Source organism: Lactuca saligna, chromosome 2, assembly GCF_052625555.1.
Source record: "Lactuca saligna cultivar CGN05327 chromosome 2, ASM5262555v1, whole genome shotgun sequence".
In the NCBI taxonomy this organism is placed as follows: domain Eukaryota; kingdom Viridiplantae; phylum Streptophyta; class Magnoliopsida; order Asterales; family Asteraceae; genus Lactuca; species Lactuca saligna.
This window is the reverse complement of record NC_136418.1, coordinates 44,905,355-44,922,041: the sequence shown is the minus strand read 5'-3', so window position 1 is coordinate 44,922,041 and position 16,687 is coordinate 44,905,355. Positions and strand designations below refer to the sequence as shown.

Here is a 16,687-nt window from a genome sequence, read left to right as displayed (position 1 = left end):
GAGTTACTTATGTATTGAATGTGCGCAACCGCATTGGTAACTCGATGTTATAAAACGTTTGTTTGTGTGTAATTTAACAAGTAGTAGAACAAGCATATGAGTCTAAGTTTATCTGTTTCTTCTTGGATTAGAAGATAATATCTGGGCCCCTCGATGATTTTGTTTTGACCTATGTACCGGGCCCGGTCAGAACTAAGTTGATGTGTTCAATTAAGTTCTATGTCAAACAAATCGGAAATCGGGAAACAAACTGTTGGACAATAAGCAAGACTATGTTCCATGTGTTTGTCCGACTGATATCTAGAATAGAGGATTATATGATCCCTTATTTGAAATGGCGTACCATCATCTTCTTAGTTTCAAGAAACCTTGAAAAGAGCTACGATTGCCGATCGGTTCCTGAATTCATACTTGCAGTTATAGTTATTAGACTTATCCAAGTGGGAGACTTTTGGATAAGGTGTCTAAGTCCATAACTATTTATGGTATGTACTTGACCCGACCCGGCATGGTCCATTTGGGTTGCATGGCACCATGCAATTGGATAGACTAAAAGAGAGAAATAACACTTGTGGTTTATTAATATGTTATAAGTTCTAATATATTAATAATATTATTTAATTAGTTTGATCAAGAATTAATTTAGAAACAATTAAGTGATCAAAAGATAACTAATTAAATATATGGGTTGATTATGTAAATCATCCATATCTTGTATAGTGGGCTAAGAGGCTCCATGGATAATCAAGTTGGGTTAAACCCATTGGATGGTCCATGGAGGCTCCACGGGAGTTACAAACCCATGGGTCATGGAAATGAAGAGTCATGACACATTAAGGTTTACATGGTGTAACCCTAGATGTGTCAACACTATATAAGAGTCTCATACTCTCCCAAAATCGGTTAGACAAGAAACAAGAGGGCTAGAGCCGATTTTAGTGTGTTACACTTTCTCTCCAAGTTTACTCCATAGCATTTGGTGTTGTGTGAAGCATTTGAGGCATCACACTTGGGGTGCTGGGCTCACAAGGTTTCAAGGAACACTTACAACAACAAGGTATGTAGTTCTATCTATTATTCAAGTTAAAATTGTTCCCCGTGTATGCTAGATAGGATCATAGCCTTGGAAAGCAACTTTGCATGATAATTAGACAAACATAGATCCAAGGTTATTAGGGTTGCATGTACACTTAGGAAGTGTTAGAATGCTCAAAACCCATCACTTGTTTAGTTGGAAATATATATGTTCAATACATGTTTGTTACAAGGAGCATAATTCCAAAACTTTATAAACTAAACAGCTCTTATAAAACATCATATAATAGACTGCAAGTTCTATGTTTTATCCTCTTCAAAAACTTATACTATCAACATTCAACTAGTGGCTAGGTGACCCAATCCCAGCAGAGATAACAAAGGATACCTCAAACATCATAAGACAGATCCAAGTGACTAGTTGATCCCATGCCACAAGAACTTGTACTAATGATGAGTGAATGTTTTTGACGGAATGAGTTGTGAATCGATTCCACAAACCTTTAAGATGGTCCAAGAATACTTGGTTTACAAAACTCTTTTTCTTTATCATAACGAAAGGTTAATGATGGTCTCATTAAGTGGTATTTCAATCTGCCCTATGAAACAATTTGAGCGAATCAAAAGTTAGCAATAATGAATCAAAGTTGTTAGTGAAGTTGACTAAGTATCTATCACCAAATCTATTCATGGATTGAAAAGATTACATACATCACTTATGTATAATTCTTTGTCAAGCCTTGAGTTCGTTAGCTACCAATAGATAAATACACTTGCGAGTCATCTTCCCATATAAATAGGATTCACATATATATAAAATGAATCAAGCTCATTTTCCTTCAAGAATTCTTTTGAAGTTGGTATATGTGTTTCACATTTATATAGTCATGATGATCATGACATATATAAGTTTCAATCAAATATCATTTGATTATTTAGGTGTTATGATCGGAACTATCAATTTAATGAAAGACTATAGATTTACTTCATAAATAACATTATGAGAAAATATTCTTAACACAAAATACATCGGTTTGGATTATGAATGCGAACATCCATTATACGATAAGTAAATCTAGATTTATTCATAAATTTAGGTCTGTTACATGTCCTTATAAAATAGGTACAAATCATCTATTGTTAAAATAATATAATAGCACTTGTTATATCTTCAACACAAAATAACATTTGTTTGTAATCAGTTGATTATTTTTTCCGATCGTCACCACAAAATATCAATTATTAGTGTCACATGGAGTATTAAGTAATCAAATGAATTATGGAAAAATAAATAGTTCTATCATATAGATATCTGAAATTTTGGTTACGTCAAACTTCCTCAACTCGATGAGATTAGAGGAGCAGTTCCTCTTTCAATGTTCAGTTTCTTCCATAATAGAAAAAAACACTAATCATTATGGTCATTTCTTGATTTCTAGGTTTATGCTATATTTTCCGTAACTAAACTATTGGTCTATTATTGTTCACAAATTTTTAAATCTTTTTATTCAATGATTGAACAGTTTTGAAACATGTTCTACTATTTTAAATGAATATCTACTTTAGTTGGTGAGACATCTGATATGTTTCATAATCATCTAATACTTTCTGCAAGTCAAGGTTAATTACTCCAGTATGATGTGAGATACATCAATATCATCACAATAATGCTTGAGACATGTCAAGGTTAATTACTCCAAGTCAAGGTTAATTACTCCAAATCATTCTTGTATTCTTGAGTGTCTTAAACCTTTAAGCACTTAATTCAAATAAACACTAAAGGAAACAACTCAATGGAGCTTCAAATCAATAAACTAGCTTCACGAGAGAGAGAGAGAGAGAGAGAGAGATAGAGAGAGAGAGAGACAAAGAAAGAGATAAAGAGAGGAAATATGGTTTCAACCACCATGTAGAAGAGAGACAAACTGTCACATCCCAAAACCGGAACGACGTAAATGTTCTGGGGTGGATGACGTCATGTCAAGTATCACAACATATGAAGTATAGTAATCAAAGTACAACAACCACTGCATTAATAGTGATAATTTTTACATAGGTTACATTACATAGCAATATCAAAGTAAATACAGAACATAACATATATGCAGCTTGGTTCTAGGCTGACTTCGCAAACGCTCCCGGGAATGTACCTGTCTATCGATGACCTGAGAATACAAGTTATTTTGAAAGCGAGTATCAGCATTTTTATAATGCTGGTGAGTCCATAAGTATTTAGTGTCATTTGTATAAATATACATTTTTATTCAAAATAACTTTATGAAAGATAGTTGTCTAGAATATACGGTGTATTAGTGTTGTTTCCGAAAAATCCTATATTTTCTAAATAAAAGCAGTCTTCTACCAAGACCCGACAGATTTATGTTTTAAGGAGTAATTTTCCCCAAAATACTATCATTACCAAAATACAGTTTTGACTTTAAAGGAATTATGAGAAAATAACAAGTAAAAATACTAGGGAAACAAACATATACCTCAGTAGTAATACTGCTGACTAAAGTAAATGAAAACATAGACTCCAGGAGAGTATCGAATGAATGATACGCCTGGCTCAGTCTAACACAAGGAAGCACAGACTCCAGACAGTATCGAATGAACGACACAGCTAGCAAAGTCTAAAACAAGGAAATACAGACTCCAGACAGTATCGAACGAACGATACAACTAGCAAAGTCTAAAACAAGGAAATACAGATTACAGACAGTATCGAATGAATGATACAGCTAGCAAAGTCTAAAACAAGGGGTGAATGTGAACTCGTATGTAACCATGCTGATCGACGATAGAGTATCCGATGACCCTCCAGGTCACGCGTAGAGTTAGTGGTATTATGTCATCCATGGGCCTTACCGGTGCGGACTGTAGCTAGCAGTTAGGATGCGGGAGTGTCAGTCACGTACAGATCTATACACATGAAGTTCGCTCTCCCTCCAGGAGACTCTGGTTACACGGCGTTGGCACGATGAAGCGTCGTAGAGAGAAATAGGGTGTCACATTCTAAAGTATTATAGTAATAGTATAGACTCGCAATAAACTGACTCCTGAGTAAATCTTCATACTAGAGAGAGAGAGATAGAATCTCCTAACTATTCCTATAATAGTTACTAATGTTTCAGGTAAATGATTGATGAATGGAAGGATGCCCTTTCTACCCAAGGGAATTGAACTGGTCGATGGAAACCTTTATGTCTATACATGTATACATGATATATAACTAATATTTAAACGACCTTCGGACGGATAATCGATACCCACCAGACCACATCCCAACGAGGAAAAGGAAATAGGGCAAACTAGCCATTCTAAGTCCTTTAAACATTATTTATATAACTATACAATATAGGCATGCATTTAACGAAATAAAAGCATAGAAGAAAACTTTGGTAAAATCTTCAGAAAATATTTACAAATAAGAATTTACGACTTGATGTCATTTTATAAACAAGCTTTGAAAATCTTTGGAAAACCTTTGAAAAACCTTTAAAAAAACTTTGGAAAACCTTTGAAAAACTTTCAGAAAACCTTTCGAATTCTTTTGATAATCTGAAAGAGAAGTTCATACTTTAACAAGATTTGAAAATGAGATTGGAAGACCTTTAGTTAGATGAAGCAGTTTAACTTGTAAAAATCCATTTGCTACACAGTTATTAATCACATGTGATTTATCTAATAATTGTGACAGCCCGTAATTTATTCCGTCACTATAAACCGTTTCCGTTAATAAAATCGTTCGTATTCCAATTATTCCGTTAACTTTTGGTTTAAATTAATTAAAGTGGGACTTTTTATTATGACCTCATGAGTGTCCAAACCCATTAGAAACGCGTAAAAATACTCCAATATTTATTTGGGAAAATTTTTAATTACGACTAAGTCGGATTACGACAATTTAATCGGGTAAAATTTTAAACCCCGTTTAACGTCGGTATTGGGTAGATTCCCACTTGACCACAAACCCAACCCCTATATAAAGGTTGAGTGGTCATCTTTTTTAGAATTTTACCCACCCTCATAACTTTCTCTCTCTACTCTCTCTCTAAAACTCGAGTTTGATCCAAAAACACCTCGTCAAGCTTCCAAACTCATAAGTAATCTACCCTACTTTGTTGTTTAACTTGTTTAGCTTCCAAATCTATGTTTAAATCACCCAAAACACTCAAGAAAAAGTGTTTACAGTTTGGGAACACCTCCCAAAACCGTAAACTCCCTTAAAGGGGTTTTGAAGCCCCCAAACCCTTCCAAGTCCTTTCTAGTGCTTAGATATGACTTAAGGACTTGCATGTACGAGATTTGAACACCAAAATCACATCATTTGGGTTTTTAACATGAGTTTACAACCCAAGAACATTCTTGGACCGTAAACACACCTTCAAGGACCATAAACACCTTTTAAGGTGTTAAATTGCCCCTTAAACACCTCCAAAAGCTTCCATGAGTGTCTAGAACCTTATATTCCTTCATGAGATGCACCAAAACATATAAAAATGTGTCAGACTTGAGTTTATGGTTTGGGAAGGTCTCCCAAAACTGTAAACACCTTCAATGGGGTGTTTAAGTGCCCTTAACACCTTGTATGGCTTAGATTTGGGTCTAGAACCTTGTATGCTTAACCAACAACCACCAAAACACATGATTCATGGAAAAATATGAGTTTACGGCCGTAAACTCATGTTTTTACGGTATTAATCTCCCCAAGTGCCATTCAAGAACCGTAAACTCCTTTTTCAAGGTTAATTCATGTCCCGATCACTTCCTAAGCCATGGAATCAACCCTAGAACCTTCCTTTGTGCATTGTATGACCTTTAAACATCCAAAAGCACACCACCCATGAGTTTACGGCCGTAAACTCATGGGGATATGGTATTTGGACCGTAAACACCTCTAAGGGCTTACTGTTGAAGAGTAAACTCCTTATCTAGGCCCTACACATCCTTACGTGCTACCTCAATCACTCCTAACACTTGAAATAAAGTGTTTTCGCGTCTTGGAGTGTATTGTCTTACTTATTTGGTAGTTCAAAGTCTAATTAGATACAATTATGTATCTCTTCATATTACATAGGAACCTCACGTGTATTCAAGCCCCAAACTGACACTTAGCATCCTAACCGACACATTTCTCGACTGGTGAGTTCATACCCCTACACCTTTTTCCGTGTTTTCAACGTTTTCAGGGGGAAATACAAGCAAAAGTACAAGGAAATCTTGTACTCAAACGTATGATTTCATTGGAAATGTTTCACATTCCGTATGCTTTTAACATTGGAAATCGTATTAACCTACTGTTTAACTTGTAGAGTTAGTTTTCAAACTGTTTGTGAAACTCGTTATAAAATGTTATATTTTGTCTTCACAAATGATTTTTCCACGTCATTACCGTTAAAAGCATTAGCTTAGTACTTTTGAAATGTCCTTGGTAACACTCCCCTTAGATACGAGAGTGAAGGATTTCAAAACCTTAGACATGTCCTTGGTAACACTCCTCATAGATTCGAGAGTGAAGGACTACTTTTAAAATTCATTAATCTTAAGATTGGAGACACGTCCTTGGTAACACTCCCCTCGATATGAGAGTGTAGGACTACCCCTGTAACCAAAATCTCCTGGAGTGAGAGCGTGACTTAAGTGTATAGATCTATACGGGATTGACTACCCCGCACCTGGTTGCTAGATACAGTCGTACCGAAAGGTCAAAGGGTGACAAAAGTCATAAAACGATACTGGCCCCGTTCCGAGCCTTATCTAGTCTATTGTATGGTTATAGAACTCGCAACTTCGATTATGAAAACTTTTCTACTTACTTATTAGTTTTATATACGTGTTAAAACTAATGTACTTCACAAGGATAACCAGGCTTTCAGAATACTTTCCTTAACGCTACAAGTATGGTAGATACTTGTATACTTCATTCCTGATCGATAATCAATTTTTAAGGAAAATAAGGGTTTTACCTGGGATAACATGACTTTTCTTAAACATGCTGTGTGATCAACGGATAACTAAACTTTTTCTTATAAGAAAATATGGGATTTTCTTGGATATCAACTTTTTTAGAAAACCAAAGGAAACTTGTTCTTATACATAAACAAACCGCTTGTGAACTCAACAGCTTTATGCTGATATTTCTAAAACTGCTTGTATTCTCAGGTCAACGTTAGACAGGTACCCAACGATCTTTTGGAGAAGATGGAATGTATAGAAGTCTCGTCTTTACTTTTGTTCATTTTGGATGAATATATATATATATATATATATGTATATATATATAATCATGTAAAACTTTACCCTCAAACAAATGTAAATACTTCTACGTAATGTAATGGTTGTGTTTACTATGCTTACTATGTACATTGGTTGTGATACTTTACATGACATCCTCTGCCCCGGAACGTTTCCGCCATCGGTTTCGGGGTTTGACAATAATTGTATAGTTCAACTTGTATCCCCCCCATAAAGCAGTTAAAATCATTTAAAAGGTTGATTTAGGGGTATGAACTCACCTGATGTGGGTGACTCGGATGGACGGACGATATAGGATGCTAAGTGTCAAGCGAGAACTTGACCACACATGCGAATCCTATTTAACATGTAATGATACATTTAGGTATCTAATTACTCATTTAATAACTCACTAAGAAAGTAAGGATGTCCTACAACCTGAAAACACTTTGCTACAAGTGCTAGGAGTAACAAGGGTTACATGTAAAGAGGGTATGGACTCACATTCGAGTTTACTCCTCAAATGGTGGCCCTTAGGGGTGTTTACGGTTTTCATACCACTTCCCCCATGAGTTTACGACAGTAAACTCATGAAAGTGGTGTCATTGGATGTTCAAAGGTCCTAACTTACTCAAGGAATTATGCTAGACTCGAATCAAGGGCTATGGAAGTGATTAGGGCTTGAAATGGACACTTTATGGAGTTTACGGTCCTTGGACCACTCCCTTGGGAGTTTATGGCCGTAAACACATGAGTTTACGGTCATAAACTCATGTTAGTCCAATTCTCTTGTGCTTTGGTGGTTCTAACTCATGCATCCAAGGTTCTAGTCATTTATACAAGCATAGGAAGGTGTTAAGGGCACTTAAACACCTTTAGAAGGTGTTTATGATTTTGGGAGACCTAACCAAACCGTAAACTCATGTTTGTCCCTTCAATTAATGTTCTTGGGGTTCCTAGTTCATGCAAGTAAGGTTCTACTCCATCACACAACCATTAGGAGGCATTAGGGGCATCTAAACACCCTTTGGAGGTGTTTAAGTTTTTGGGATGAACTCCTGAAACCGTAAACTCATATGAACAAGGGGATAAGGTGATTTTCGAGTGCTAAACTCATCTAGGAAGGGATATATATGCTAGTTGTCAAGGCTTAGAATGAACCAAGGCACACTTTGACACCCATTTAAGGGTTTACGGTCCAAGAACACCTTGGACCGTAAACACCCTGTTCTTGGTGTTCTTGGATGATTTCAATTGTACTTACGTTCTAGGAGCTTGGATGATCGTTTTTGGCGGATTTGACGGGATGAATTTATGATAGTTGAGAGAATCCTTTGGTGTTCTTGAGGTTGGAAGTTGGAAAATGAGAGAAAATGACTAAGTGTCATATTTATACTCTCGGGGGTTTGCGGTCAAAAACTCCGAGTTTTCGTCCGTAAATTCCAAATTTAGGAGTTTCGTGACTTACGCTAAACACAACAACTCTAAATTTATACTTCCTTATTTTTGGTTCGCTTGACGAATATCATATAAAATATTCCAACGGGGTTAAATCCGGGCAAAAATATTTTGAGATAAATTTGGCTAATTTTTGAAGTGCTTAATCACGGAGATAAAACAAATGGAAATTTCGGGTTGTCACACAAACAAGCCCAAAACTCATACAAGACCCTTTCTTATATACTCACATGCAAGACATACCTTTAGATGATAATAACATAAAGTATTAATAGCCTTTTAGAAACATGTGAGACAAAGGATGGAGGTTGACAAGAAAATTCGCATGCGTTTAAATTTCCAGCCATGCTTAACAATGAGACAAAAATTGTCTATTTAGTTTATTAACAATGATATACGAACTCAGTAATTTGATCATGGTTAACCAAAGTGCCCAAAATTTTATACATGAGTTATTAAATCATACAATATTATATAATAACCAGTGATACTCTCTTTTAATTATTATTTTCACAAAATAATAATTATTTCCTAATTAAATACAAGAATTTATATTATTTATTAATAATCATATTCATAATTAATATACAAAATGTGTCGACTTGATAAATGTGTGACCCTGTAGAATTATATATTATTAGCAACATCACTCAATAATGGTTGTTGAACATATAGATCCAACAGTTATGTGTGACTCGCTACGATCCCCTTATTGTCAAACTCTCCAACGACTCGACCACATAGCAATGACTAAACTAACAACACCCTTGGTTTAGGCGACCCCCTTTTGAACCTAATGACAAACTAATCCAATGACATGATTTTCGTTTTCTCAATTAACACAGTCATAAGATATGCGGCCTGTGACACTAGATTGTAAATATATTTTACATTTTAGACCTAAACATAACATATGAAGTGTATGTTATTTATTAACATTTTAATTTGAATTATTTTGTTTTTTATTGTTTTTAAGTAATCCCTCAAAACCGAGTATTAGAATGAATGGAGTCGAGCAGGGGAGGAACACACGTTGACCGAAGTATCTTCGATGTGGCACACTGACACCGGCAGGCAGAGACACCCTCCTCACTAGCAAGGTACACAAATGGGGTTTGATGCGGGTTCTTGACCCCGATTTGGGCCGGAATCACAGAAGGAAAGGTGGGATGCGGTTCTATCACGAACAACACCTTGGGTCCAAGAGCTTGAATGGGTTTGGAGTGTTTGGCGGCTTGAGGGTTCCCTCCAAGAATATATATTGTCTTAATGTCTTTAATAAATGTGATCATTAGAAGTTCCCCACCACTGTCCTTTGTATTTCCTCATCACATATCTAACATGTTCACATTTAAATTTTTGTTATGAGAATTCACATCAATTTCACCAAAAGAATTTTATTTACGTACCCACCAAAAACTCTTCTTTCCGATGCGACATAAGAGGGGGACCATTTGTAGATGATGCACAATGTCACATGTTTCGTTTTATTTATTTGTTTTATTAGAAAAAATATATCTTATGATAAATTAGTGTTTGGTTGTCTGAAAATATCAAACAGTTTTAAACGAATTCATAATCTTCTACTTAAAATGATTATATATCTCGAGTTTTAGTATTTCTCATCTTTAAAGCTAGGGGTGTCAAAACTGACGGTTTTTTCATACTTTTAGCTCACATGATACAAAAAGGTAATTTTTAAATAATACGAACATGACTCCGTGTTTTGAATTACTAACATGAAAATGATCTAATTAAAACACGATAAAAAAGCCAAACACGACAAACCTGAAAAAAGATAAAATAAAATAAACCTTCAGTTTATTTAACTCATAATTAATCATTCAAAATATTACAAAGTACAAACACGATAAGCACGACAAACACATGGTAATATCATGTTAATTAATTAACAAATTTCAAATACAAACACAACACGAGAAGATAGCATTTGTTTTTTTAACAGTTAACACGAACACAAATTTAAAATTCTATTCCGTCCCAATTTAATTTGTGTCATTGTCATAAACTACAACAATATTGAAAGCTCATTGCAAACAAGTTACCTCTTGATTCTAACAATAAAAATTACAATTTAGAGACTTATACCGAAGTCAGTATTTTAAAGTTTTACATACAGTATACTAGAAAATAAAATTTATGGTAATATATAAATAGAAAATAAAACTTTTGATAATATAATTTTATATTATCCTTTTAAATTTTAATGTATCAAGTCCTTTATCATTTATAATCACACATACCCTGCTGCAGATTGCAGAGTATTACAGTAATCCTTCCCCATCCATTTTACATCTTCACCATTGGATTCTCTCTCTCACACATACACACACTACTTGTGATTTTTCTGAATTTATAAGTTTTGTGGGTCACAGAGCTTTTAAGTTAGAAACAAGTTTCTGCATAAAATCCCAATTTCATCTCACTATTCGATAGAAAGGGTGGTAGCACTAGCAGTTTACTCGTGGATGTCCAGATGCAGACTCCAAAATCAAGGTAACTCAACTCGCTTTCAATGTCGTTCATGGATTTTATCAATGTATCACGATTCCAGTGTTTCATCATCTTCTAATCGTCTACAATGTAGTAAACTTCTTTGTTGTTTTTTGAATTTCAAACTTTTACTGTATGAATCCCATTTTGTATCACGATTTCGTGTTGTTTTCCTCTTTGATTACCGAATAATTTCATCTGATGCTGTTCTTGGGTGATAATTTCAGTACGAAAACGTCATCCGAAGGTTCTCGGAAGAACTCTCCTCGATCGATTTCTTCAGACACGAGTCAAAGGAACTCGAGTCGAATCGCACGCCAACTGAAGACCACTGGATTGGAATCCAACTCGTCTTCTGTGAACCAATCAGCCATTAGAACTCCAAAAAGTACAAGTCCTGTAATCGTTACTCGTAAATCGCCTATAAGCCCAATTTCTGAGGTAAATTGAGCTACGAATCGTGTAAAACTGTAATGATGTATTCGGGAATTGATAAATTCATGGAGGTGAGTTCAATATTGTTCGTTTTAATCTGCAGAAGAAACGTCCAGTGAGAGTTGCGGAGCTTGAAACGCAAATTTCTCAGCTTCAAGATGATTTGAAGACTGTTAAGGATCAATTAGTTTCATCGGAATCATTGAAAGATCAAGCGAAACAAGATGCAGAAGAATCACGAAAGCAACTTTTAGCCATGTCTTCAAGGTTAGAGGAGTCTCAAAAGCTATTGGCTCGGTGTTCTTCAGAGGAATCACATGTAAGGCGCTTTGCTAATTAATTAAATGATTAAACATAAAACAATGTACTTTAATTTATATTCTATTAAAGCATTCTACTTTCATCTTATTTTAATTACAACATTGTATTCTTTTTTTATTTTTTTATTTTTTAATTCAAACATTGAATCTTACAAAAACACAGGAGCTCCAAAACCTTGATGAAACATGGATAACAAAACTTGAAGCAGCTAAGAAACTACACTCGGCTGATTTAGATTCACTTGCAACTGCATTGAACGAAATCAATCAGCTACAAATCAAAATCGATGGAAAAGCGAATTCCGAAGCTACACAAACCAAGGAAACGGAATCAGCGATTGAGGAGTTGCATAGCTTAAAATCAACCATGGCTGAAACTCTTTCCATTGTTGAAACCATGAAAACCGAACTTAAAAATTGCAAAATCTCAGAGTCTCAGGCTCAAGAGCTAGCTAGAGAGACTTTACTTCAACTCGAATCAGCCAAAATGACGATAAAGTCCCTCAAGTTTGACCAATCAAAGGAACATGAATCGGAGAAATTTGAGGAGACGAGATTCAGTGTAGAAGAATCGCGAAAGAGAATGGAGATCACAAGGGTGAAATTGTCCGAATTGGAGGATGAGTTGAAGAAGTCGAAAGACGATATTGAAGATTTAAAGGCGAATCTAATGGATAAAGAAACTGAATTGCAGGGTATTTGTGAGGAAAACGAGGAGCTAAATTCGAAATTGAAGCATTCTCAATCGGGTAAGAGAGAATACGAATTGGAAAATGAAATCGCGAATTTGAAACACGATTTTGACTTTCTGAAGTCAAAATTGAATGTTATGGAGACGGAATTGAAAAATAAGTCGGAAGAAAACGAGATGATGAAACTTGAAATCAAGAAATTCAAGAAAATCGATTGTAAAGACTCATCAGAATTATCCCAATTATCTGAAAGTGAATCGGTTATGAAGGTTGATCAGCTCGTGGAGGAGATTGAAAAAAGTAACCGGAAAGTTGCGAGAGTGGTGGAGGAGTTAGCGGCGGCACAGGCGGTGAACGGTGAAATGGAGGCGGATTTGAGGAAGATGAAGGTGCAGTCGGATCAGTGGCGGAAGGCGGCAGAGGCGGCTGCCGCCATGCTATCGGCCGGAAATAATGAGAATAGGAAGTTGGTGGTGAGAACAGGGTCAATGGACAGTTATACCCCTGGGGGGAACATTGGTTCTCCTTGTGATGTTGATGATGATGATGAGTTATTGAAGAAGAAAAATGGTAATGTGCTTAAGAGGATTGGGGTGTTGTGGAAGAAACCTCAAAACAAACGACAATGAGTTTATTTAATTATATTTTTGAAATTTATGTATTTTTAATGTTTTGTTTGATATGTTTATGTAGAGAAAAACTTATATCTATATAGATTAATACTTGTTATTGTAGGATCTATTTGAATATGGAATTATATTTGTCAAAATTGTGTAGTGGATCAAAACTTGTTATCAAAATAAGTAAATTTGAATAGAAAAAGATGTATGAACTTTAAGTCCGGCCCAATTTAAAAAATGCTTGGTGGATAGGTTTTAGGGCAATGTAGTCTATTGCTTAATCCCTCATGTCAAATTCAAAGAAGGTAAAAAATGATAAATGTATTTGACCCTTTTGCTTCTCAATGTTTTAGTTGTTTCCAATGTAGTCCTAGATTTGCTTGGCGAACTACATAGGAGGATAGAGATCATATACCCGATTCATAAGAGAAGTGTAATAATGTGTGAATATTTTTCTATAATTGGGCTTTGCACTGACTGAATAGTATAAGTACTTATTACAATACAATTGGAGTAATGGGCTAACTAACTATAAATTAAATACAATATAAACATATATAATAATACGCTCCAATACAATTGGAGTAATGGGCTAACTAACTATAAATTAAATACAATATAAACATATATAATAATACGCTCCCTCGGTTTGAACGGGAGATCTAGAACGACCTCTTAAACTGGTCTTGAATTTCATGAAAAGTAAGATTGGAAGTCCCTTCGCAAAGATGTCTGCATACTGAAGGCTCAAACGAACATACAAAACGCAGACAATGACGACTTTATCCCACAAGATATATATATATATATATATATATATATATATATATATATATATATATATATATATATATATATATATATATATATATATATATATATATATATGTTAAAATGTGGATGAACAACTATTGTGTAGAAGTGTGAATAATGCTATTTTATGAAAATTACTAAGAGAATATATTATTTAGTAATGTGAATATGTTCAATCTCACAGAACTATTGTTATTTTAATGGATTCTTACAAATTCTAATTCATTTTTGTTCTCATTTGATCGTTTTTTTAATTATTTTAATTCTTACAGAATACAACTCAATAAACATCTGAAGTACATTAATATGAGGCTTGCGGGGGTCATGAATGTAGAGGTAGATCTATTAAACATCATAGCCAATGTATAGGAGTGTAAATGTCAGGTATTGGAGACTAACTGTAAGGTTATGGTAGAGAGTCAGGTCCTAAATTGGTTAACCCGAACAATCCAGTTTCGTCTGAGTATCTACAGGGGTACGACATGGGTTACACAAGGACATTTGTAGCATCCCAAAAATCAAGGTAAAATTTTCATTTTTCAAAAACAACCAAAAAACCATAAATGTTCACAAACATAGTTTCCAAAGTATCAAAATCACAAATCTGAGCATCTCAAAATCAAATATCATAAAAACTAAAGGATGTGTATACTCAAGCCTTCGCCTTGCCTCAATTATCTGAAGTACCCAAAACATAAAACTTAAACTATAAGCCAAAGCTTAATGAATTCCCCCAAGGTACCACACACATCCAAACAAATATACATATTGCTTAATGGGTTCACAACCTCACGGTTGGATTACCGTGGCCCATAATGTCTCGGTTGGATCACCACACATATTGCATATTGGGTCCACAACCTCCCGGTTGGATTACCCTGGCCCACAACCATTCGGTTGGATTGCTACTCTAGCCCACAATCTCCCGATTGGATTGCCTTGGGTTTGTTGTCTTACAACACAAAGTAGTACAACCTCAACCCAACTACACTATGTTGACATATGTAATAGATAATCATATAACTAGAAAGTACATGTAATCATATAAATCTACAAATCTAACATATAATCAGCATATCATCATCCTATATTCCAGCATACATAACCTAGTGGGCCGGTATTGGTGCCTTCGACCTACAAGTATAGTAAGGACAAACTCATCTCACAGTTTGACAAGATAACATAAAAGAACGTTGCTCTAAATGTCAACTTTACATGTTAACTATACAGAAAACAGTGACCTAGACTCAATTCACAACTCAAAATGCCCAAAATGCCCCTAAGTCAAACTTGGTCAAAATTCTGGTCAAAGGTTAAAAGTAAAAAAGTTAATGATTCCTTTTGGGTTGTGTAAGCCTTGTATACTCACCAATACGCCCAACATAGAGAGTGCCTTCACAAATCATGGGCTCGAATCCTGGTATGCGCAACGTAGCTCCAGGTATGCCCAAGGTACCAGAATTGAACCTCAACTTTTGCATTAATCTCTTATTTCGTTATGAGAAGGCACCAAACTTCAAGTCCAAATATCAAGGGATGTATTAATGGATAAAGTTTATGACTTTATCCATTTGCATGCCTTCAGGAGAGTAAAAACTCAAACCTTTGTTGCAAAAGTTATCCAAAACCCCAAAACTCTTGCATGGCTCAAAGAGAATGCCAAAGCTCTTATTTTTATGAATTTGTGAGCTCAAAACTACAGAAAACCACATGACAAGGACCTGGAGTAGCTCATATTCCACCAAATCAAATTATGGGACCAAAAATATACACAAACTCTAAACTAGAAAGATCTAAGAAACTAGCTCATTAAGATTCAAACTTTATACCTCTAAATGATGCTTGAGGGTGAGATGTTTCTGGATCCAAGTGGTGTTGAGCTTCCAATGTGGTTCTTCAATCTTCTCCTTACCTCAATGACACTAAAAAACACACATTCAAGCTCAAAAAGGCTCACATAAGGATTAAGGTTTTCTAGGGACGAAATCAAAGGTGGAGGATGATGAGGGAAGAGGTATCGAGGAGTTAATAATGCTTAAATATGGTCCACCCTAAAAATTAGGGTTTTGGAGTCATCCACATACACCCAATGTACATAAGTGTATGCCCATCGTACTTAACAAAAGGCGCGTTTACCTCTAAGGAGCTAAGGGGACAATTGTTGGGTTTTAGTTTCATAAACTAGAAAAATATGGCAATGGAAGACTTAAAATTTTGAGAATAACATAACATTTTATATCCACCAATGATCTCCTTGCAAGTTATAGAAAGATAAAATACCAACCATAGAAAAGATGGAGAAATTTAACAACTTTTGTTGTTCTTTGGATCCTCTTGGGAGGCTTGGAAGTTGATCAAGAAGATGGAACCTTTGAGACACCAACAATGACTCAACTTAATGTAGATGCTAGTCCATAACTCTTAGCTCTTAAGCTTGAAGATAAAATAACCAAGTATTTTATCCAAGAGATCAAAAGACATGCAAGTAATCTTAAATAACGCAAAGCAAAGAAGAGATGGAGAGCCTCCTAGAGAGCTCTTGGAAATTGAAAGTAATGAATCC

The 16,687-nt window shown here is 35.2% G+C and overlaps 1 protein-coding gene across 1 annotated transcript; it reads left to right on the top strand.

Annotated features, from left to right (window-relative positions):
* Positions 1 to 11,012: 11,012 nt before the first annotated feature.
* Positions 11,013 to 13,430, top strand: LOC145030916 (interactor of constitutive active ROPs 3-like). Its single transcript, XM_078979365.1, has 4 exons — positions 11,013 to 11,247; positions 11,472 to 11,685; positions 11,783 to 11,998; positions 12,163 to 13,430. The coding sequence occupies exons 1-4, from the start codon at positions 11,228 to 11,230 to the stop codon at positions 13,318 to 13,320; spliced, it is 1,608 nt and encodes a 535-aa protein (XP_078835491.1). The 5' UTR covers positions 11,013 to 11,227; the 3' UTR covers positions 13,321 to 13,430.
* The last annotated feature ends 3,257 nt before the right edge of the window (positions 13,431 to 16,687 follow it).

What these genes read in the sequence shown, in the direction of transcription:
- LOC145030916 (XM_078979365.1), top strand. Translation starts at nt 11,228, where the DNA reads ATGCAGACTCCAAAATCAAG. An exon ending in ATGCAGACTCCAAAATCAAG is followed by an intron (nt 11,248 to 11,471) that starts GTAACTCAACTC and finishes TGATAATTTCAG; the next exon opens with TACGAAAACGTCATCCGAAG. An exon ending in CTATAAGCCCAATTTCTGAG is followed by an intron (nt 11,686 to 11,782) that starts GTAAATTGAGCT and finishes TTTAATCTGCAG; the next exon opens with AAGAAACGTCCAGTGAGAGT.